Source organism: Cynocephalus volans, chromosome 6 (genome assembly GCF_027409185.1).
Source record: "Cynocephalus volans isolate mCynVol1 chromosome 6, mCynVol1.pri, whole genome shotgun sequence".
NCBI lineage: Eukaryota > Metazoa > Chordata > Mammalia > Dermoptera > Cynocephalidae > Cynocephalus > Cynocephalus volans.
In genome coordinates this window covers 95,220,899-95,246,198 of record NC_084465.1, presented here as the reverse complement: position 1 = coordinate 95,246,198, position 25,300 = coordinate 95,220,899, and the positions used below count along the sequence as shown (strand labels likewise).

The window sequence follows — 25,300 nt, the reverse complement described above, 5'->3', positions numbered from 1 at the left end:
GTTTTGTGAACATGCACTTTAGAAGTTGATACCACGATCCTCAGCATACAAACTTCCCTATTGCTGTGTAGATGGCCAAAGGTGGGATGTGCCTGCATAGAGTCTTGTGCTAAGGATTTAGGTAAGAAACATGCACTGTTGTCTGCTAGTACATGTGGATAGAACACGTAATAGTGCATCAAGCTAATCTTACTGACAACACTTATCATTCTGTTTTAGATGGGCGACCAAGTCGCCCAGTTATGTGTCCCCAATTATATATCCAGGGTCATTTTACCAGGTTAGGAGAATGTTGGGAGGATTCATCTGGCTCTGAATCTGCCTATTCTGCTTTATTCCCTTTGCCGTACAAAGAACTACACAAAGCCAAGTGTTAGGTTGTATTGAAACTGCCAAAATCCGATTTCTATCTGCTCCCTCCGTTTCCTTTTCTTGTCTCTGCATCTAAGCAGTGAACATCTTGAGTAGTCAGGGTTGCAAAAGTAGTGTCTGGAAACTTATAGCTATACTGTTTTCTGGCCCTTTCTTTCCCAACTTCCCTCCCCCTGCCACCCCCCACCCTCATGCTGCTATTTACTGAGTGCTTAGACTGATACAGAAATAAAACTGGCAAAAGCTAATTAAGGTGGTTTTCATGATTATGGTCTAATTATCCCTGGGTCTAAAAGAGATTTAAAAAACCTTTACACCATTAAGGCCATCAATTTCAAGTATGAGTATTGTTTAATCATGGTGGTAATAAGAGAAATAAGGCTTCTCAGCCTTAATTTTCTTACCATTGTTTTAGTATTCAAGAAGATGTTTATTTTGATGACAGTTGAAATACCAGATCATATGACATCCTTTCTACAATGGGTAGGTGTTCATGCATACACTTTTTTTCCCCCCACAGCGCATGGATTTAGGAGAATGTACCAAAATCCACGATTTGGCTCTCCGAGCAGATTACGAGATTGCAAGTAAAGAAAGAGACCTGTTTTTTGAATTGGATGTAAGTTTTATCTGGTGTTGATTCATCCCTACTGCAAAGAACCAAATAGTGAACTGAAGAATCATGTAACATATGCAAATTATGAAGCAAATAATAAAATGGACGCTCGTTATCTTGCCACTGTAGCTGAAGTTGGAATGTGGCCCATATCTGTGTCATTATCCTGAATTTTGTATGAATCATTTCCTTGCTTTTGAAAATTTTTTCATTACATATTTTGATGATTCCTTGACAATGTGTTTATTCTTGCTTGTTTTTGAGCTTTATAAAATGGTCTCATAGTGTAGTCTTAAAACTTGTTTTTTTCCCATTCAGTATTATGTTTCAATTTATTCTTGTTGTACATGGTTTGTTTTAATTGCTGCTTGAATATTTCACAAACTATTCTTTCTTCATTCATAGACATTTGGGTTGATTCTAGTTATTTTGCTGTTGTGAACAATATTATGAATATTTTTGAATTTCTTGTTGGTCACGTGTATAAGGATTTATCTAGTTTATATTCCTAGGAGAGGAATTGCTGGCTTGTGGGGGGACATCTGTATTCATCCTTGCAAAGTAGTTCTGTAATATTCTAATTTCTCTTCATTGTTTGATAAAGTGGCTGTATCAGTTTATACCAGTAGTAGAGCATACGCCCTCACCAGCACCTGGCATTATCACATTATTTAATTTTTGGAATTCAGTGGTTGTAAAATGGCATTTCATTGTGGACTTAATTTGCATTTGTTTACAATTCAGTAGTTGTGATATTTTATGTATGTTAGTAAATCTATTTAGAGTAGCATTTCTCAGCCTTTTTCCATTATTGTCCCCCAAAAGAGCCTTTTTTGATCTTTTTTGGAAATTTTGATACCACAGGTACCCTGCATATCTATGTACTGTGATGCTGGGCCACCAATCATGGTAATATATAAGATTTTTTCACCCTTCAAGACCAGTTTTTACTCCTGCCTTGTTGAGAAGGCATGATTCAGGGTCATTCTGTTTTATTTCTTTTTTACCCCTAATCCTCCATCACTAGTATGACCAGAGGTCAGTAGAGCAGTCTGATGCTATTCAGGTTCTAGAATGAAGACTGGGAAGGGACTGAGCATGGTGTGGGGGAGCCAGTGAAAGACACAAAACCCAACGTAAAATGTTTTTTGCCTTGAATGACATTTTAGAGTGAATTCTATTTAAACCAGTAATCTTAAAAGTGATTAAAATCAAAACTCTTTTAAAAATACATTCTTTAACAACTCAGTGTACGCTCAGTGTTGTATCTTTGAATTAGCCAAAAATGCTTCTAGCAACAGCTCAGCTATCAGATGGGGCTTGAAAATGGGAGTTTTCTATATTGTGAATTTTAATTCTTCAGTAATGTGAAAATGCTATGTAAAGAGGTCATTGCCTTGAGACATCAGGTATACAGATGTATAGGTTGAAATCTCAGTTTTAGTAACATAGCTTTTTGGATCACAAATCTTAGCATTTTTACTGCACCAAAATGCCAATGCACTTTTTAAATAGTCTCATTAATTTAATGCTAGAGGAGGAGTAAATTAATGGAAGAAGTTGAGACTACAGAAAGAGACTGAAATATACGTGGTAATTTAGTATACTGTATTATGAAGGGTGTGTTTTCAACCGGTGTGGAGTATAGGTGGGTTGTTCAGTGAACAATGTTGAAAACTCTGCATTGGCTGATTTGGAAAAATAGCAAGTTGTATCTCCCCAAAATGAATTTTGTTATCTCGAGAGATTATAAAGCCTAGAAGCTGAAAGAGAAAGATAGGTACATTTATCCCTGTAAAAACTTAAAATATTAGCATATAAAAAATTCCCATGGGGGCTGGGAAATTGGGAGATGTTGGTCAAAGGGTACAAACTTTCAGATATAAGGTGAATAAATTCTGGAGACCTACTGTACAGCATGGTGATTATAGTTAATGATATATTGTATATTTGAAATTTGTTGAGAGTAGATCTTAAGGATTCTCACCACAAAAAAAGGTAACTGTGCATATGTTAGGTCCAGTCAGATTGCTAATATGGTGGGCAGAAATAAAAATTAAAAAGTATTTCTACCTTATGACTTATTTCTACAAATCTCTATCCTGAGAAAGTAACTGGAAATACACACAAAAATTGATGTGCAAAGATGTTTGTGGCAGGGTTGTTTATAAGACTGAAGAATTGGGTGCAACAGAAATGCCCAAGAAGAGGCAGACACATGAGTAAATTGGAATACACCCGCATCATAGACTGCTCTTGAAACTAATGTCTGTGAAACCTGTTAAATGACTTAAAATGGCTTTGATATCATGAGCAAAGATATAAAATACAGAGCTACGGAGATTTCTCTGTTTAGACTTCATATGCTCTTGGTGACCATGTGTTGCTTATTAGAGAATTCATAGGACTTGCTTTAAAAATGCATAGAGGCTGTGATGAAAAGCACCTAAAGGCCTTCTTCCCTGTATCCATCCTGCTCCTTGGAGGCAGAGGCAGCCTCTGACGTGTTGCTTTAAAATGGAAAGAAGTAAACGCTTTTTAAAAGCCACAGCTTAATTCTTAAATATTACAAACTGACCTTGGTTGGTGGGCTTTTTAACAAACTTTTAAAGAGCATTTGCTGGAGGCTCGTGTCATCATCAGTTCAAAGACTGGCTGTATGTAGGTCAGAAATTCGAGGCTCTGCTGGCAACAAAAGGCAGGTAGGGCATCATGTTCTTAGAACTTTTCTAAGAAGGTAGCATGTGCAAATTCTTTGAAATATTACATATAAATTGTTTTCCACTATGGATTTTTAAAACAGTTTAAAGCTACAATTAAGTGAATATTTTTCTACAAAAGACTAAAAAGTTTGATTTAGCAGTGATTAAGGCAGTTTCCAATGGAGAACTCCCAATATAAAAAGTAGATGCAGTGGTATAATGTACCCATCATTCAGCTTCAGATGTGATCAGCTTGTGGCCAAGTGTTCTACATCTTTTCCCCCCTTTTCTCTCTCAAATCTCAAGACAGAGCTCACATGTCCTATCATTTCATCTGTAAGTAGTTCAGCATTTTCATTGCCTTTTTTGTTTTTGTTTTTGTTTTTGCTGGTTGGTACAGGGATCTGTCATTAGCTTTTTTTTTTTTTTTTTGTCGTTTTTTCGTGACCGGCACTCAGCCAGTGAGTGCACCGGTCAGTCCTATATAGGATCCGAACCCGCGGCGGGAGCGTCGCCGCACTCCCAGCGCAGCACTCTACCAAGTGCGCCACGGGCTCGGCCCCTGTCATTAGCTTTTGAAGTTCTCTTTGCTCCATGTACAAAAGACTGTACTATACTTGGTTGTAACAGAGTCTACTTACTAAGCATGTTTTTCTCTTTCTTTTTCTTTTTAATATGTTAAGGAAAATTTAAACCGTATAGAATTGAGCAGAGTAATATAATGAAATCTCTGGATTCTGTCTTCCAGTGTTCAGTGATTATTGTCATCAAGACTATCTTATTTCATCTTTTTTCCTGCTCTGTATTTTTCTGCCCCTGGATTATTTTACAGTAGCTCCTTGACATAGATTTTCATCTGTAAATACTGTAAATAGTATGTCTAAAAGATAAAAACTTTATTAAACATAATTATGAACAATTTAACATCATATTCAGTCATTGTTCAAATTTCCCAGATTGTCTCAAAAAGATTTTTTTTTGCAGTTTTTTTGTTTGACTCAAGATCCAAAATAAGGGCCACACATTAGAATGCCTGTAAGTCTTTTTTTTTTTTTTTTGGTGACCGGCAAGGGGATCGCAACCCTTGGCTTGGTGTTGCTCACACCGCGCTCAGCCAGTGAGTGCACCGGCCATCCCTATATAGGATCCAAACCCGCGGCGGGAGCGCCACTACGCTCCCAGCGCCGCAGTCTCCCGAGTGCACCACAGGGTTGGCCCTTGTAAGTCTTTTTTAATCTATTTGTTGAAGAAACTAATTTTTAAGTGTTCTATATCCTGGATTTTGCTGATTGTGTATTCTTAGTGTCTTTTTAACATGTTCTCATCTTTGAAATTTCCTGTAACGTGGGGGTTAGATCTATCAGCTTGATCATCAGATTTTTAAATTTTTTTTGACAAGAATATTTCAGAAAGAGAGTTGTGTTCTTCCTGTTGTATCATATGGGGAGGCATGTTGATTGGTGGGCTTGGGTATTGGAACCAGCTTGATCTGTTCATCGTAAAGGTCCTCATCAGTCATTGGCCCAATGCTTTAAGCAGCAGTTGAGGATTACTACCTTGTATCAATTATTTCATTTGGGTTGTAGCATCTCATTAATTTTTAAAATAAGTACAACAATTGTATAGTTCAAAATTGAAAAGACACAAAAGATATGGTGTGAAAGCCTCCCTTAGCTCTTGTTCATCAGCCACCTGGTTGCCCCCAGAAGTAACCAATTAAGTTCCTTCTGTTTTCTTTAGATGTGTATACCAGAGGAGAAAGGTATATCTGTATTCCTTTTTTAAAATGCAAATGGTGGTCTATATTCTGTATCTGACCCCTGCTTTTTAACTTTTCAGTATATCTTTGAGATTATTTCCTGTTTTTTATTCTCTTTTATTCCTTTTTGTGGGTACATGTATTTCAAAGACTGGGTATCTGTGCTGTACGACCAGCCCTTATTGATGGCTGTGGTGCTGCAAAGGTGCTGCATTACATGTTGCTATGTTATGAGTATGTCTAGGAAGGACTCCTACAAGTGGAACTGTTGGGTTAGAAGGGTGTGTGCATTTGTCATTTTGATAGATAATGCCAAAGTGTTCTTCAGAGGGGCAGTGCCCCCATCAGTGGTGTGTGACTTGCCATTTTCACGTCTTTGCTAACAGAGCAAGTTATGAAGCTTGGGTCTACCAATGAGAAAGAGATAAAAAGATGTTTCTTTGTGGGCCTTTATTTCCTGCCTAGACCCAAACTTGAGCCTGATGGGTGAGACTTCCAGCACATTTCCATCTGGGATCCACTCGTGCTTTATCTGGGAGAAGATGCCTTCCAATTCTCACCAATGGCTCTTTCTAACCCAGTGCAGCCTTAGCCTGACCACACCAGCACCCAGCCTTGATTTCTTGAGAGTGTTTTATCCAGAAATTCCCTAGGGAAAGGATCTGTTATATTTGCTATTAGGTAATCTGTAAGTTAATTAGAAGTTTCTCAACTGGAAAACTGGCAAAAAAAAAAACCCCCAGCAATATTAATCATATTAATTAAGCCTGTAGAAAAAATTAAAGAGCAGTACATTTCTTTGTTTACATGTTGAAGATATAAAAAATTTACCTCTTTAGTTCAGTTGTCTTACATAAGTACACTATAATAGTTATATTTTTCTCAGTCAGATATTCTGGGTTAGAATCCCCCACATGACCTCGGGCAAGTTATTTTACCATCTTCTGTACATCTGTAAACCGAGCTGATAATAACTGCCTCAGAGGTGTGAAAATTAAGTACAAGGACTAAAAGGTCCTTGCATCCTGACTCTATCACTTAGTGGTTTGGAAGCTGTACTTCAGTTTCTTCATCTGTGGAATGGAGACCCTGTGGGTCCTCTGCGGCTGTTTTGAGGTATGTAGTGTGCAGGGCACAGTGCACCTGTTTGCTGTGGCAGTTCTGACTGACAGCATGGGCTGGTCTTTGGCTCACTGATTGCTGGCTGGTTTCATTGCTGCTGGGCAGGCAGAGTTGGGAACAGCATTAGATGGTCCTGTGTGGAGGAGGGATAGCCTCCTCTAGCTGTAATGAGGTCTGCTAGAACTGCCATGTTTGGCCGTACTACGAGGACACTGAGGCATGTGTGCTGGTGCTGTACTGCACCGTGAGATTGTTATAGAGGTTGGGTGACCTTCTAGTAAATGGCAGGTTGTGATTAGGCCCTAATTTTTGGACTCGAGTATCTTTTTTTTTTTTTATCATTTAAATCTGCTTTTTAGGAACTAAACTGAAATTGAGAAACACTTTGAAGGGAATGAAGAGAGACAATAGAACAAAGAGCCACTTTTTTTTTTTTTTTTTTTTTTATAAAGATGACCGGTAGGGCCGACCCCGTGGCTCACTTGGGAGAGTGCAGCGCTGGGAGCGTGGCAGCACTCCTGCCGCGGGTTCGGATCCTATATAGGGATGGCAGGTGCGCTCACTGGCTGAGCGTGGTGCGGACGACACCAAGCCAAGGGTTGTGATCCCCTTACTGGTCACAAAAAAAAGAAAAAAAAAAAAAAAGACCGGTAAGGGGATCTTAACCCTTGACTTGGTGTTGTCAGCACCATGCTCACCCAGTGAGCTAACCGGCCATCCCTATATGGGATCCGAACCTGGGGCCTTGGTGTTATCAGCACCTCACTCTCCTGAGTGAGCCATGGGCCGGCCCCAGAGAGCCACTTTTTAAAGAACGTGGCAGTTCAGACATCTTTCTATGATCTGCTTATTCTGTTTTGAAGTTTACTATTTAATTTTTAGGTTATCAGCATCTGAGTCCATAGCCGGTTTGATTCTGCTTAAGATGCAGGTAATTGGTTTGATTGGTAAAGGCACAGGCAGGGTTGTCAGATGTCTGTTTTCCACTTGACCCCTGGAGTGGAGCCCTGGATCTGTCTCCGGTGTGTGTGATCGCTTGGGCAGACCGTAGAGGTACAGTGTGTACGTGAACCTGGGGCATCTCAGGCTGCTCGGTTAGGAGCCATTGTCCCAGGTGAGCACAGGTGGGACAGTGACCTCTATTGGCTCACTGGCACTTTGACCTGGCAAGCCCTGACCAGCAATTCATCTTTCCAGGAAGTGCAGTATGCTAATGTGTGTAAGCAAACAAATGCCAGATCGTTTGCTTTCCTGGTTATTTGATTTGAACGTAGTGAATGTTTACAAGAGAATGCTTGGATGACCAGTGATGGTAAATTTTTGAATTCCCACATTATGGCATGATATTTGGGAGTCAGCCTCAGTGAATGATGATGCTTTAATTTTTCTCCAGGTTCGTGGGAAACTTGGTACCATCACAGAGCCTGTTTTATGTCTTGACATATACCCAAGTATGCATTTATTTGGAAAAAATATTTAAGATCTCTGGAGGCCATCATAACCCTCTCCAGTGTCTCTATGATCCATTCTTGTGTTACATTTGTCCTCGTGGAGTACTTTCTTACAGCTGACCTACTCTCTCCTGTCCCTTTTAGGAGGGTGGACATAGATTATCACCCTTTGGTTTGTTGTTCTAACTTTCATCTGCCTTCTCATCTCCACCTAAAATTTTCATTTCTTTATTTTTTGGTAATAGATCATGCTGTCTAAACCTGTCGTTACTGCTAAATGCACTTGCTGTCATATTTAACATGATGCGGACACTAACAAGCTGACTGATGATGTAACTTAGGCGGTTTTTATTCCTGGTCACAGGCTGATAGTTGGAAAAGTGATGTCCTGTTTGTATGTGTACCTGAAGTTGTGTTGGCCTTTGCTTAGTTATGGCAAATTAACTGTAGCATATGTGATAACTTATTCATTACTTTCTTACTGTTTCCTGCCAACTCTTTACAGAGTAAGCAATTAGATTTCTAGTGTTTCTTTTCCTTTATCTCTTTGGATAAATAGTGACCAGATTTCCTACTACTTTAGACAGTAGGCAATAAATAAATGTATTCACAGCTCTCAGTAATATTTTTTTTATTGTTTTGTTTTTGAGGTGGAAGGGGGGACTCTACCCTCAGAACATGAGGGAATAATATTTACGTGGCTCACAAAGACCAGTGAGTACATCATATGCATCTCCCACAACTCTCCAGAAGAGGGCCTCTGATACTAGTCTTGGTTCTGCCTTTTCTATTCCTCAGAGAACTCTATTAGTTATGGCCAAGTGTTTTAATTTTTCTCAAAATTTCTTGGTGATGTTATTGAGGGTTGGAGGTCCTTTTACAGATTTTGGGAATAAACAAGTAAATCAAATGAGAAGACATGCTTCTGCACAATCATTCTTTTTAACAACCCCCCTTGATTTAATGTGATTATGAATGTGTTGGCTGTAGTGTAGTTTAAGATCTTCCCATCGAACCTACAGGCTTTAAGAAACCAACCTGGGAGTGTATTTCTCATCAAACAAATGGTGCCAAGACTGTACACATTATTCATCATAACTCTCTGCTTTTCCTGAGCTAGGCAATGGATCACTTGGAGTCCTTTATTGCAGAGTGTGATCGGAGAACCGAACTTGCCAAAAAACGACTCGCAGAAACACAGGAGGAGATCAGTGCGGAAGTTTCTGCAAAGGTATGCCTGGTGGCTTGGTATAAATTCTTACCTTGCAAATACTGGGTTGCCGATAGCTGTTAACTGACCACCAGCATTGATTGGGTGACTTTGGGTGGATGTACTCTCTGCTGTGGGTGTTCCCAGTAAGGACAGAAGGCTGTGACTAAGCATTCCTGTCCATGACCTCTCACCCCCAGGAACTGCTGCCTCTGTTTCTTTTTATTTTTGTCCATTTTTCCCCCTCTATATGAGTGAGTGTTTTTTAAACTTTTTTTTTAAAACATCTGCACGTAAAACAGGAAATAGGGAAATGGTCAAACTCTGATGCACCCATATTATGGCATGAGGGGGAGGCAGATCTGTATGTAATTGTCCCTAGTGTCAGCTGCATCACTCTTCTGTGTCTCCTTTTCAGGAAAAATGGGTCTGTCATTTTTTTATTTTCGGTATTGTGAAAGCATTTCTTTGGATATATGCCATTGCTAATTGGACCAAAGGTGCTATTTTGTTTCTAAAGATAAATCCCAGTAATTTTTTAGAATTTTGCTTACAGCGTAAGTTTGTGCATTTGAACCTAGACATTTTATTTCCTATGTCCAGAAGATTGAACTGTAATAGAAAACATAAAAAGAAACAGCCTAGAAAATGACCAAAATATGATCCTTGGGACAATGTTGGAATTGACAGATGCCACTGCTTTCATTGGAACACAGCACACAGGTTTAGTTAACGGTCAGGGTATCAATGGCAGTAATAAGGACGTTATAATCGTTAAAATGTGGATGTGATTCAGTGTAGCTCTTCCATTTATTTTCAGTAGAATAGACTGGACACACAGCAAGAGAAACACTTGTTTCCTTTGCATTCAAAATCTTCCATTTTTAGATGTCTGCTTATCTGATTCTTTCTCTCTCCTCTCAGGCAGAAAAAGTACATGAGTTGAATGAAGAAATAGGAAAACTCCTTGCTAAAGCTGAGCAACTGGGAGCCGAGGGAAATGTAGATGAATCCCAGAAGATTCTTATGGAAGTGGAGAAAGTCCGCGCAAAGAAAAAAGAAGCCGAGGTTGGTGAGAAGAATGTCTCAAGGAAAGGAGAATGTTATTAACTGGATAGAGTTGGCCGTTGGGACTAATGTGAAGCCATGCCTGTAGTCTTTTTTTTTTTTTTTTTTAATTAATAAACATTTTTAGAGCAGTTTTAGATTCAGAGCAAAATTGAGAAGAAGGGACAAAGATTACCCATGTATCCCCCTGCCCACCCCCTAGCCACCTCCCTTATCAGCATCTCCCACCAGAGTGGTACGTTTGCTGAAATCAGCGGACCTACGTTGACATATTGTTACCACCCAAAGGTTATAGTTTACATTGGCATTCACTCTGGGTGGTGTATTTTCTATGGGTTTTGAAAAGTGTATAAATGACTTGCATCCATGATTGTAGTAGTATACGGAATAATTTCCCTTCCTTTAAAAATCCTCTGTGCTGTGCCTGCTTATCTCTCCTTTCCCCCAACGCTTGGCAACCACTGACTTTTTTACTGTCTCCATAGTTTTACCTTTCCCAGATTGTCATATAGTTGGAATCATACTACATAGCTACTATCTATAGCCTTTCCACATTAGCTCTTTCACTTAGTAATATGCATTTGTTTCTTCCACGTCTCTTCATGACTTGACAGCTCATTTCTTTTTAGTGTTGAATAGTATTCTATTGTCTGCATATACCACAGTTTATTAATCCATTCACCTACTAAAGGACATCTTGGTTGCTTCCCAGTTTTGGTATTTATGGATAAAGCTCTCTAAACATGCTTGTGCAGATTTTTGTGTGGACATAAGTTTTTAACTTTTTCAATAAAAACACTATGAAGCATAATTGCTGAATCATGTGGTAAGAGGTTTAGTTTTGTGAGAAACTACCAGCCTGTTTTCTGAAGTGTCTACCGTTTTGCAGTCCCATGAGCAGTGAATGAGAGTTCCTGTAGCTCCACACCCTCCCCAGCATCTGGTGGTGGTGGTATATAGACATTGGCCTTTCTGATAGGTGTATAGTGGTATCTCATTATTTTAATTTGCATTTCCCTAATGACATGATGTTGAACATCTTTTCACAGGCTTACTTGCTGTTTGTATCGTATTTGGTGAGGTGTCTGTTCAGGTCTTTTGCCAGTTTTTTAAATTAAGTTATATATTAATGTTTAGTTTTAGAGTTCTTTGCATATTTTGGATAGTAGTTCTTTTTCAGATGTATCTTCTGTGAATATTTTCTCCTGGTCTTTGGCTTGTCTTCTCATTCTCTTGACATTGTCTTTTTGTTGGTGGTGGTGGCTGGCCAGTACGGGGGTCTGAACCTGTGACTTTGGTGTTGTAACACTGAGTTCTAGTGAGCTGAGCTGACTGGTCAGCCCTTCTTGACCTTGTCTTTCGCAGAAGTTTTTAATTTTCATGAAGTCCAACTTATCAATTATTTCTTGCATAGATCGTGCCTTTGGTGTTGTATCCGAAAAAGTCATCACCAACCAAGATCATCTACATTTTCTCCTGTGTTACCTTCTAAGAGTTTTATAGTTTCGTATTTTATATTTAGGTCCATGATCTGTTTTGAGTTAATTTTCGTGAAGGGTGTAATATCTGTGTCCAGGTTTATTTATTCATTTATTTTACATGTGGATGTCCAGTTGTTCCAGCCACCATTTGTTGAAAAGATTATCTTTGCTTAATTGTATTGCTTTTGTTCCTTTGTCAAAATCAGTTGAGTATATTTAAGTGGGTCTACTTCTGGGCTCTCTATTCTGTTCCATTGATCTGTTTTTCTGTTTTTACACTGATACCACACTATCTTGATTACTGTAACCTTATAGTAGGTCTTTTTTTTTTTTTTTGGCAGCTGGCTGGTAGAGAGGGATCAAACTTGGGACCTTGGTGTTACCAGCACCATGCTTTAACCAGCTGAGCCAACTGGCCAGGCCCCATCTTTTTTTTGCATCCTGTTTGCTTTATCCATTAGAGCCTTTAGCATTTAATCATAGTTGTTTTTAATTCCCAGTCTGATGATTCCAGCATCCCTACTATATCTTAGGTTGTGATGCTTGTTCTATCTCTTCAAGGCACGTTTTTGCCTTTTGGTATGCCTGGTAATTTTTTCTTGGTAACTGGTCATAATATAGTGGGTAAAAGGAACTGCTGTAAATAGGCCCTTAGTAATGTGATGATAAGGTGTTGGGATGGGTATTCTATGGTCTTGTGATTAGATCTCAGTCTTTTGGTAAGCCCTTGCCCCGAGATTGTGAACTTTTTTTTTACGAGTGCTTCTCAGGTTCCCACACCCCCACCTCCACCCCCACCTTCAGTGGGACAGGATGGCTAGAGGGGGCTAAGTTGGGTATTTATTTCCCTTCCACCAGGTAGGTTAGGCTCTGATAAAACCCCAGCAGGTTAGGCTCTGGTAAAATAGTTTCTCCTGAGTGCAGGCCTCATTAAGAACAGAATGCTCTGGCATATTTCAAAATGGTTCCTTTCTCTCCCTCCCTGCCAGACTCACAAGGCGATTTTTCTTTGATATTTACCGTGAAGCCTGGCAAAGCTGGAGGTACAACTCATAAAAGTGTGGAATCTCCCTATGACTGGGGCCTATGGAGTTTTTTAAGTCAGACTTGTGCTTGCTGAACCTCCAGAAAGTCATTGATTACAGTTGAGGGTTTTTTTTTTTTACCCTGACACTGGTTCCCATGGAAGTTTCTGCTCCAGTAATTTGTGATTCTCTGTGTGCCACTGTCTGTCTCTCCAATTTTGGGGGCAGCAGTTTGCCCTGTGACCTCTGAAGGATCTAAAAACGGTGATTTTTCAGTTTGTTCATTCAGCTTTGTATTCATCAGGGTGTAGTGGCGACTTCCAATATTAGGGAGGAACTTTGTGTGTTCACTCTGCCATTCACCCTGTGTTACCTCACAGAAGTCTGAGCATAGTTTTCATCTGTAGAGAGCAGTCCTGCCCAGCTGAAGAGGCAGTGACCTGTCTTGTAAAGGTCACGCAGATGTTGGTTTCGCTGTTGTTTCCTCTGTTTCTTCTGCTTCCCTGGGAGTGTTGGTAGACTGGGGTTTTTATTCAGCTTGTGTGACCGGCACGGAGTTGTCTTGCTGATTATGTAAAGAATGAAACCTGTGTGTTTCTAGTGACGTTGTACCTTTGGTAGCGAGAACCTGTGCAGATTGGCGGGTGGCATCCAAGTGGTGTCAGGCTAGGGGTGCTGGGCCAGGACACACTGGCATTGTGGTGGGGAAACTGAGTCAAGGGCTCAGTGTTTGTATGATTGGCAACCCTTTTCCTCCTGGATTAACTCATCCATTGGATGCCTTCTGGTTCTCAAATCCTCACCACTTGTATTAGCAGAGACGGCTTGTGATGGAAATGGTAGAGGTAGAGGACATAGAAATGGGTGCGTTCACTTAATAAACACTTACTCAGCTCTAGCTGTGTGCTAGGCACTCTTCTAGTTGTGAGCAATACAGAAAGGGCCCTCCTGTCATGGAGACAGCACTGTAGTGGTGCAGGGGGAGGCAGAGCGCAGACAGAAGGAAGTGTGAACAGATGGCTAAGATTCATTCAGATGAAGGTAGGAGCACAGATGAAATTGGGTCTGAGTTTGAGAGTGACTTTGGGTTGGGGATGGTCTCTAGGTAAAGTAGGGTGATCCCCGAAAGCCCCCTAAGCTGAGACCCACAGACTGAGGAGGTTACTAGGGTGGTAGGGGACAGGAAGGTGGAGCAGAAGTGAGAAATGGCATGTAGTGCCCTGGTGCAGGCCTGGTTTTGGTTATCACTGTACCCCTGCCTCAGCATCATGCCTGTCACATAGTAGGTGCTCACTTACAGTTAGCTGACTGCATGGTGCTAAGGGCTCATGGGTGTTAGAGCAGTGCTCACTGAAGCTACCCACAGGTACGGAGAGAAAGCAGTAGAGTTACTCAAGGTGGGACTGTCAGGGCTGTGCTTTCCGTGGTGCCCAAGCAGCGGCTGGAATTGAGGTTGGCAGCATTTGTCTGTTGGAAGGTAGTGCTGGGATAATCTTTCACACCCCTGGTGCACCAACACACTCCTTCGTAGGTACTATATTTTTTGCCGTTAATTCTTTAACATAAAGGATAGAGAAAAGAATTCACAATACAAATACGATGTTTTTGTATATAAAACTTAGATGTGATCACTCTAAAAGACAGTGGGATCATGCTTGTAGCGCACTGCGTAGAATCAGCAAATGTGACAGTTGCAGATGATTTTGTGATTCAAATGCCTTGTGTGGCATTGCCATGGTGGTATGACTTCCCAGACGGTGACCAGCACTTGGTAAAGTTCTCAACAGGTTTACCTTGGTTTGCAGGGTAATTCCTTTTCTGGTTAATTGGGTGTAAATTCTACAAACAGTTCTATGTGTTCATGTATAAGAGAGTCATGCTCACTGGACTGCTGATACCTCCACTAGAAAGTCCAGAGAGTCAGGAGGGATGCTCTGCAGCTTCTCAGAGCACCCTCAGACCTTAACCGTTCCTGCTTAGACACCAGAAGCCCCTTTGATAGCTCAGAGATTTGTACATTGGCTAAAAATAGCTATGGATCTCTATACTCGAGAGGGGACCAGAGTGTGGGACGTGTGGCTCCCCATGCCCAGGACTCCCAGCATCCTTACCTCCTATTGCTGCCCCCTCCCTGTCACTGTAGGTGCCAGAGGACTCAGCATGCCCCTAAGAGGCAGCACCTCTCCCATAAAACCACTGGGGCAAGGTCAGGATGGTGTGGGCGTGTGGGACCCTGGCAATGCTGATTTCTGCAGCATTGTGGCACCTCTGCTGTCCCTTCTGCTCTGAGGAGCAGGCAAGGTGTTAAGTAGTCTTAAGGCTTCTTGCCTGCTTTTTGGCTCACTTCTAGTGGCTTAAAATCCGAGGGTTTTTATCACTCTTAGTCATTTGAAAGAACAGGGAATATTTGGCAGTGGTTATTAGTTACTCAGGATAGCATGTTTGCAGGAATTGTTTGAGAATTAATTTTTTTAATTTTATTTTTACTTTCTATTTTGAAATAATTGTAGATTCACATGCAGTTGTAAGAAATACAGAAAGGCTGTCCAGTTAACTCAGTTGGTTAGAGTGTGGTGCTAATAAACACCAAGGTCCAGGTTTTGATCCCTGTACTCTGTCCAGTGGCCAAAAGAAAAAAGAAATAATGCAGGGGTGCCCTGTGTATCCTTTACCCAATTTCCCCTGAAGGTAATCTGTGGTAAAACTATAGCATAGTATCACAACCAGAATACTGGCATTGATACAGTCAAAATACAGAAAAGAGCCCTCCTTTTATAAGCCACACCCACTTCTTGGACACCTGGTAATTCCTCATCTTCTCCCTATTTCTTTGTTTTGGTGAATTCAAGAATGTTTTATAAATGGAATCATATAATATGTAACCTTTTGGGACTGGCTTTTTTTTTTTTTTACTGAGCATAATTAGAATTTATTTTGAAAGATTTGAGAGGGTGGCATTTAAAGTTTCAAAACTGATGCTGGCTGGTTAGCTCAGTTGGTTAAAGCACAAGAGCTTATAACACCAAGGTCAAGGATTCAGATCCTTACATTGGCCAGCCAGCAAAAAAAAAAAAAAAAAAGTAAAGTTTCAAAACTATAAAAGGGGCAGAATATCAAATACTTGTGAGCCCACTTATACTTATTGTTTCTGCTTAAGGTTTTTTGTTTTGTTTTTTCTTTTAATAAAAGATGTAGCATTCCATTTATAATGGAAATTCAAGTTCTTGCTGTTTCTCCTCTCTAGTCCTAATTCATTCCCTCCCCAGCATATATCCTTTAGTTGTCTTCATACTTTATTACATATGTGTACCCATATACTGGGTGTGTGTTTGGGGGGGGGTGGACCGTGTGGGTGATGTGCATTGTGCATTTTTAAAACCCTGCATTAATGCTATACTTGTTTTTCTACAGCTTGCATTTTTTCATTCATTGGTGTTTGTGAGATCTCTCCGTGTTGCTACATACAGATCTATTCAGATCTATTCAGTTAGTTTATTGCTATAGCATTCCATTTTATGAACGGACGACTGTTCATTCACAGTTTTCTAGGTTATTGGTGGTTTCTCACTACTGCAAACAATTCTGCAGCACGTGTCCTTATTCCTTACGCCTGTGTGGTGCACATGTACGATAGCACAAATACCTGGAAGGGTTTCTGGGTAATGATGCATACGCATTCCATTTTAACAGGTCGATTACTAAATTGCACTCCACATTAGGTGTACCAGCTTAGTCTCCTACCAGCAGTAAATGAGAGCGTTTGTTTTTATACCTCTTTGCCAGTTAGTGGGAGTGACATATATCTTAATTTGCATTTTCTGGAGAATGTTTTGAATGTGTGAATTGATGAAAGATTGCATTTACTTTCAGATGTCTGTTTAAAAAAGGACAAATGACTATTAGAATGTGTTTCTTAAATCTGGATCTTTTTATTTATTAATTTTTTTTTCATTTAACAACTAGTATTTTCATCTGAAGTGATTTTTTTTTTTTTTTTGGTCGATATACAATGTGGTTGATTATTATGGTCCTTTACCGAAACCCCCCTCCCTCCTCCCTCTCCCCCCTCCCACCCAACAACGTCCTTTCTGTTTGCTTGTCATGTCAACTTCAAGGAATTGTTGTTATGTCTTCTCCCCCCACCGCCCCCCGGTTTTTTGTGTGTGTGTGAATTTATTTATTTATTTTTAGCTCCCACCAATAAGTGAGAACATGTGGTATTTCTCTTTCTGTGCCTGACTTGTTTCACTTAATATAATTCTCTCGAGGTCCATCCATGTTGTTGCAAATGGCAGTATTTCATTCGTTTTTATAGCTGAGTAGTATTCCATTGTGTAGATATACCACATTTTCCGTATCCACTCATCCGATGATGGACATTTGGGCTGGTTCCAGCTCTTGGCTGTTGTAAAGAGTGCTCGAATGAACATTGGGGAACAGGTATACCTTCGACTTGATGATTTCCATTCCTCTGGGTATATTCCCAGCAGTGGGATAGCTGGGTCATATGGCAGATCTATCTGCAATTGTTTGAGGAACCTCCATACCATTTTCCATAGAGGCTGCACCATTTTGCAGTCCCACCAACAATGTATGAGAGTTCCTTTTTCTCCGCAACCTCGCCAGCATTTATCGTTCAGAGTCTTTTGGATTTTAGCCATCCTAACTGGGGTGAGATGGTATCTCAGTGTAGTTTTGATTTGCATATCCTAGACGCTGAGTGATGTTGAACATTTTTTCGTATGTCTATTGGCCATTTGTATATCTTCCTTAGAGAAATGCCTACTTAGCTCTTTTGCCCATTTTTTCAATTGGGTTGCTTGTTTTTTTCTTGTAAAGTTGTTTGAGTTCCTTGTATATTCTGGATATTAATCCTTTGTCAGATGTATATTTTGCAAATATTTTCTCCCACTCTGTTGGTTGTCTTTTGACTCTGTTAATTGTTTCTTTTGTTGTGCAGAAGCTCTTTAGTTTGATATAATCCCATTTGTTTATTTTTCCTTTGGTTGCCTGTGCTTTTGGGGTTGTATTCATGAAGGCTGTGTCCAGTCCTACTTCCTGAAGTGTTTCTCCTATGTTTTCTTTAAGAAGTTTTATTGTTTCAGGGTGTATATTTAATTCTTTAATCCATTTTGAGTTGAGTTTAGTGTATGGTGAAAGGTATGGGTCTAGTTTCATTCTCCTGCATACTGATATCCAGTTCTCCCAGCACCATTTGCTAAAGAGGCAGGCTCTTCCCCAGTGTATAGGCTTGGTGCCTTTGTCAAAGATCAGATGGCTGTAGGTGTGTGGGTTGATTTCTGGATTCTCTATTCCATTCCATTGATCAGTGTGTCTGTTTTTATGCCAGTACCATATTGTTTTGGTTATTATAGCTTTGTAGTATAGTTTAAAGTCAGGTAGTGTTATGCCTCCAGCTTTATTTTTTTTTACTCAGCATTGCTTTGGCTATGCGTGGTCTTTTGTTATTCCATATAAATGTCTGGATAGTTCTTTCCATTTCTGAGAAAAATGTCATTGGAATTTTGATGGGGATTGCATCGAATTTGTATATCACTTTGGGTAGTATGGACATTTTCACTATGTTGATTCTTCCAATCCAAGAGCATGGGATATCTTTCCATCTTCTTGTATCCTCTCTAATTACTCTCAGGAGTGGTTTGTAGTTCTCATTATAGAGATTTTTCACGTCCTTGGCTAATTCAGTTCCTAAGTATTTTATTTTTTGGTGGCTATTGTAAATGGGCAGGCTTTCTTGATTTCTCTTTCTGCATGTTCACTATTGGAGAATAGAAATGCTACTGATTTTTGGTGTTGATTTTGTATCCTGCTACTGTGCTGAAGTCATTTATCACCTCCAAGAGTTTTTTTGTAGAGGCTTTAGGCTGTTCAATATATAGGATCATGTCATCTGCAAACAGGGACAGTTTGACTTCATCTTTTCCAATCTGGATGCCCTTTATTTCCTTCTCTTCTCTGATTGCTCTGGCTAGTACTTCCAACACTATGTTGAATAGGAGTGGTGAGGGTGGGTATGTCTAGTTCCTGTTCTTAAAGGAAAAGCTTTCAGCTTTTCCCCATTCAGGATGATATTGGCAGTGGGTTTATCATATATGGCTTTGATTATGTTGAGATACTTTCCGTCTGTACCTAACTTATAAAGTGTCTTTGTCATGAATGAGTGTTGAATTTTATCAAATGCTTTTTCAGCATCTTTAGAGATGATCATGTGGTCCTTGTGTTTGATTTTATTATATGGTGTATCACATTTATTGATTTGCGTATGTTGAACCAACCTTGCATCCCTGGGATGAATCCCACTTGATCGTGATGAATAATTTTACATATGTGTTGCTGTATTCTGTTTGCTAGTATTTTATTGAGGATTTTTGCATCTATATTCATCAAGGATATTGGCCTGTAGTTTTCTTTTATGGTTATATCTTTACCTGGTTTTGGTATCAAGATGATGTTTGCTTCATAGAATGAGTTTGGGAGATTTGTGGCTGTTTCAATCTTTTGGAATAGTTTGTAAAGAATTGGTGTCAATTTCTCTATGAATGTTTGGTAAAATTCTGCTGTGAATCCATCTGGTCCTGGGCTTTTCTTTGTTGGGAGCTTTCTGATAACAGCTTCAATCTCCTTTATTGTTATTGGTCTCTTCAGATTTTCTACATCTTCATGGCTCAGTTTTGGGAGCTTGTGTGTGTCCAGAAATTTATCCATTTCCTCCAGATTTTCAAACTTGTTGGCTTGTAGTTGTTTATAGTAGTCTCGAATGATTCCTTGTATTTCAGATGAATCAGTTGTAATATCACCTTTTTCATTTCTAATTTTTGTTATTTGAATCTTCTCTCTTCTTTTTTTTGTTAGCCATGCTAATAGTTTGTGAATTTTATTTATCTTTTCATAAAACCAACTTTTTGATTCATTGATCTTTTGTATTGTTTTTTGAGTTTCAATTTCATTCAGTTCTGCTCTGGTCTTAATGATTTCTTTCTGTCTGCTAACTTTAGGTTTGGATTGTTCTTGTTTCTCTAGATCTTTAAGGTGAAGTATTAGGCTGTTCACTTGCCATCTTTCCATTCTTCTGAGGTGAGCATTTAATGCAATAAATTTCCCCCTTAATACTGCTTTTGCAGTATCCCACAGGTTTTGGTATGATGTATCATTATTTTCATTAGTTTCAATAAAATTTTTGATTTCCTGCTTGATTTCTTCTTGGACCCTTATGTCATTAAGTAGAATGCTGTTTAATTTCCATGTGTTTGTATAGTTTCCAGAATTTCGTTTGTTATTGATTTCTAGTTTTAATCCATTATGGTATGAGAAAATACATGGGATAATTCCAATTTTTTTGAATTTGTTGAGACTTGATTTGTGACCTAATATGTGATCTATCCTGGAGAATGATCCATGTGCTGATGAGAAGAATGAATATTCTGAGGTTGTTGGATGGAATGTTCTGTAGATATCTTCCATGTCCAATTGGTCTAGAGTATTGTTTAGATCCTGTGTTTCTCTGCTGATTCTTTGCCTTGATGATCTGTCGAATATTGACAGTGGGGTGTTCAGGTCCCCTGCTATTATGGTATTAGTGTCTATTTCCTTCTTTAGGTCTAATAGAGTTTGTTTTATAAATCTGGCTGCTCCAACATTGGGTGCGTACATATTTATGATTGTTATGTCTTCTTGATGGATCAATCCTTTTATCATTATGTAGTGTCCCTCATTGTCTCTTTTTATGGTTTTTAGTTTAAAGTCTACTTTGTCAGATATAAGAATAGCTACTCCAGGTCATTTTTCTTTTCTGTTTGCATGGTAAATCTTTTTCCATTCTTTCACTCTTAGTCTATGTGAGTCTTTATGGGTGAGGTGGGTCTCTTGAAGGCAGCATATAGTTGGGTCCTCCTTTTTAATCCAGTCAGCCAGTCTGTGTCTTTTGATTGGGCAATTTAAACCTTGTACATTAAGAGTTGTTATTGAAAAGTGTTGATTTATTCCTAGCATTTTATTGATTGTTGTTTGGTTGTCTTAGGTGTCTTTTGTTCCTTGATTTCTGATTTACTGTTTGTTTTCTGTGTTTGTTGGTTCCTTAGGTTGTAGATAGCCTTTTTTTTTTGTTTGTTTTCTCTTCATGAATGCCATTTTTATTGTGCTAGTGGGTTTAGATTTTTCTTGGGTTTTTATGGCAGTGGTAGTTATTTTTCAGGAACCAAACCCAGTACTCGCTTGAGAATTTCTTGTAAGGGTGGTCGTGTGGTGGTGAACTCCCGCAGTTTTTGTTTGTCTGAGAAATGTACTCTTTGCCCTTCATTTCAGAAGGATAGCCTTGCAGGGTAGAGTATTCTTGGCTGACAATCTCTGTCTTTTAGCATTTTCAATATATCATCCCATTCCTTTCTGGCTTTTAGGGTTTGTGATGAAAAGTCTAATGTTAGCCTGATTTGGGCTCCCTTATAGGTGATTTGACGCTTCTCTCTTGCAGGTTTTAAGATTCTCTCTTTGTCTTTGAGTTTTGCCAATTTGACTATAACATGTCTTGGAGAAGACCTTTTTGGGTTGAATACGTTTGGAGATCGTTGAGCTTCCTGGATCTGAAGATCTGTGATTTTTCCTATACCTGGGAAGTTTTCTGCAACTAATTTTTTGAATATGTTTTCAATGCAATCTCCTTTTTCCTCCCCTTCTGGAATACCCATGACTCGGATATTTGAGCGCTTAAGGTTGTCTGATATCTCTCTCAGATTTTCTTCAATGCCTTTGATTCTTTTTTCTTTTTTTTTGTCTGCTTGTGTCATTTCAAACAGCCCATCTTCAAGTTCCGAGGTTCTCTCTTCAACTTCCACAAGCCTGCTGGTTAAACTCTCCATTGTGTTTTTTATTTCGCTGAATAACTTCTTCAGTTCGGCCCATTCTGCTACATTTTTTTTCAGGGCATTGATTTCCTTGTACATTTCCTCTTTCAGGTCCTGTATACTTTTCCTCATTTAATCATGATGTCTAGTTGAATTTTCTTGTATCTCATTCAGTTTCCTTAGAATTATCACTCGAAATTCCTTGTCAGTCATTTCAAGGGCTTCTTGTTCTATAGGATCTAGAGCTTGAGATTTATTATCTTTGGGTGGTGTACTTTCTTGATTTTTCGTATTTCTGGTATCTTTTCTTTGATGTTTATTCATTGTGGCAGGGGGTTTCACAGTCCACAGGTTTGACACTATTGACTGACTAAGATGTTGCTGTGGTTGCCAATTTGGTATGGCTACCTCAGTGACTACTCAGTTGGCAACTAGTGCCTTCCGTGTATGGTTGCCTCGTGTCTTGGGCCTCTCCGGGGAGTCACCTCTCTGGTCAGCTTGGACTCTGCTGGGCTGCTGAGTGACGGGGCCGTACCGCAGGGTGTTGCTCCTGCTGCTGCCACTTCCCCCACTGCTGCTGGTGGCGCCGCTGCCACAGGCGCTGCTACCACTGGTGCCGCTTATGCTGCTGCTGCCGCCGCCGGCTCCTCCACTGCTGCTGCTGCCACCAGTTCCTCCAAGTTTCTGAGGAGTTTCTGAGGCTGGGAAATCCAAAGTCCATCTCAGTCTTCCCCAGCAGAAAAGAAAACCGAGGAGTCGCAGGCCCCAGCAGCTGCAAGGTTCTGGCAGTGCATGTTCTCCACGTCCCTCAGGTCTGGGCCCTGCGCACTCGCAGCTGGCCGCCCTGCCCCTGACACGTAGGCGGAGTACTTCACGGCGACTACCGCGGTTGCAGGGACCACTCCACTGGTTGATCACCCTTCGTCGACCTTCTTTCAGGACCGAGCAGCCGGGGGCCTCACTCGCTCGCCTTTCACCCACGAGTTTTAAAAACTCCTCACACGGGGCACCACTGTCGGGTCCGCCGCCGGCCCACCCGAACAGCCCTGTCCTCGTTCCTTTTGGTGGGCGAGTGAATGGCCTGGATTACTCTTTCCCTCCTGTCCCTGTTGGAAGGAGACGGGGGAAGAGAGCCGTGAAGAGAGGTGAGCTCAGCCGCTGGCCCCAACCAGCCCGGTTTAAAGGACACTCAGACGTGGCAGGGGTTCTGTTGAGCAGTTCCCTAAATCTGGATCTTGAAGGAGTGTTTTAACTTGAGTGCAAGCAGCAGCAACAGTGCCCCTTGGCTTTTTTTTCGTTTGTATTTAGTATATTTTGCCTTGAGGCTGAGTGAGATACTTTCTGTAATTGGACACAGACTCTGCAGTGGCTGTGAGGTGGCATGGGGGGGGGGGTATTTTATTCCATTCTTTTGTGCAATCCTTTTTCCTTTGAAGAAAGTGTCTAATGTGTCCTTGCAAATTTTACTTTTGGGAATGCATTGGGGTACAGTTTCCCAGACATTGGGACATAGTCCCTACTATGGCTTGCTCTGTATTTTGTGCTTGCTTGTTTGTTGAAGATTATCCCTTCTTGCTTCTCTGGTCCTTATAAAGCATTCATCGTGCAGAGCAGAGACCTGCCTTCCCTGCTGGTTTCTAAGAACAGAGAGGGTCCTGCTTGTCTGAATGTTTTGAATGTTCCTTGTTGCTTTGATATCATGACTCTGTTCATATCTTAAACAATGAAAATTGAATTGGTTACAAGTATCTGAAGCTCTGTTTGTAAACAGTCCAGTTTTTCACATTTATTTAAAAGTTGCCTCTGTCATCCCATCAAATATTTCCAATTTGGAGGTTGGATACATGATGGCAGTTCTGTAAACCTTTCATCTCTCTATTCCCTTTCTCCAGGAAGAATACAGAAATTCCATGCCTGCATCCAGTTTTCAACAGCAAAAGCTGCGTGTCTGTGAAGTCTGTTCAGCCTACCTTGGTCTCCATGACAATGATCGTCGTCTGGCAGATCACTTCGGGGGCAAGTTACACTTGGGGTTCATTCAGATCCGAGAGAAGCTTGATCAGTTGAGAGTACGTCAGTGTATTGTATTTCTGTAGAAACCTGAGGAGTCTTGTGGTCATCTTCATGTTTCTGTAATTTTAAAAGACCTTGTGTTCTGATCTTTTCTAAGAATTCGAGTTTTATAGTGAAATGCTCATATTTTATCACTTGGGTTCACGTAAGAGACATGAGGTCTCAGAATCCAAAGGAGCCTTGAAGGTTTATATAGTCTGTACTCCCTCATTTATGGAAGAAAACGGTGAAGTCCAGTCCCAGGGTACAACAGCTCTGTCCACTTCTGAAATAAGTTCTGTTTGGAGATAGGGAATGCATCTGTCTGTGTGGTAAGGCAAGACAGAAGGTCACACATCCTGGCACCTTGCCTTTGAGCCCCCTCAGAAGGACAAAGAGGTGATGGGGTTTTCTGACAGCACTGCACTGCCCTGGCCCACACAGCCTCTGTTTCTTCCTCAAGCCTCCTCATTTTCCCAAGTTAGACTCGAAAACATTTAAAATCTTAAATACAGAATGCCAAGAAGAAGGGTTGAAAAGGTTTCAGAGACTCTGAATTGTCATTCTTCAAACTGATGAGACCTCTCTGCTTCGTACTAGGACCCAGGATGGGGTGTTGGGAAGTAGGAGGCCTTCCTTCCATACATCTGAAATGTGGAAGGACAGACAGGTGGTACCTGATCGTAGAATTGCAGAATGCTGCAATAACCAAGGCCTCTTTCTGGGCTGGGAGCCTTGTGTGCCCCAGGAAGGAGCCACTTACTCGAGCAGCAGGGCTCTGTGCCGGAGGAGGGGTCCCCATAGGTGACATGTGCACTTGGACTAGGAGCACAAGCTGGGATGATAGTAAGAGTGTTCTCAGCCACTGGTCTCAGAACATTTGCTTTTGTGTTCCCAATAGAATTTTGAAAAACAGTGTATTCTGTCACACGTTTTTAAGTTGGAATTTTTCCTTATAAGTTTATAGGTGTAAAAGATGTAAAAGTATTTTATATGTACCCAATAGAATATAAATAACAATTTGGTATCCACTATCATCCCATTAAAAATTTGCTCCTTAGCAGTTGGAGATGTTACAATCCCATTTCTCATTTAAATTGTATTTCCATTTTAGATCACCCCAGAAATTTGTGCTAATATACTTTATTATACCTGAAAGTTTTTTGTTTTCCCTAATGTATATTTCTGCATCAGAAATTTGCATATATTAAAATGTTTTTCCTGCAACCTTAGGAACTTAAGTATTAACTTGGTCTAGGGGTGTGAAAGGGCTTTGAGTTGATGTTAGGGGTGAGGGATACTCAGAATGGCACCTAGTACTTCTCAGCTCAGCTTGTGTGGAGGGTGTTTCAGTATTCTGGTTTCTCAAAGCCTCTTGCCTTCTCTTGCGTTCTTGATCAAGCCCAGGGAGTCAAGTCTGCTTGTGTTGAAAGCCAAGTGCAGGGCGTTCATGGTTCCCCTCCCTGGCCTGCAATCCCCATGAGGTTAGGTCAAAAGCCAGGGTAGCACCCAGTACCTTAAGGTGGGCCACTCCTTGGCGGCAGCAGTTTTGCTCCCAGCTGCAAGATGTGTTTGGTCAGACAT

At 40.4% G+C, this 25,300-nt stretch overlaps 1 protein-coding gene across 6 annotated transcripts in view; it reads left to right on the top strand.

Moving 5' to 3' along the window:
* LUC7L (LUC7 like) overlaps nt 1–25,300 on the top strand; it is a 34,310-nt gene that overhangs the window by 5,119 nt on the left and 3,891 nt on the right. For all 6 annotated transcript variants that reach the window (XM_063100281.1, XM_063100277.1, XM_063100282.1 and 3 more), the window contains 4 exons: nt 893–991; nt 9,143–9,253; nt 10,157–10,300; nt 23,557–23,733. In XM_063100281.1, the coding sequence (XP_062956351.1) occupies nt 896–991; nt 9,143–9,253; nt 10,157–10,300; nt 23,557–23,733 (528 nt within the window). In that variant the 5' untranslated portion in view covers nt 893–895. The remainder of the gene's footprint in view (nt 1–892; nt 992–9,142; nt 9,254–10,156; nt 10,301–23,556; nt 23,734–25,300) is intronic.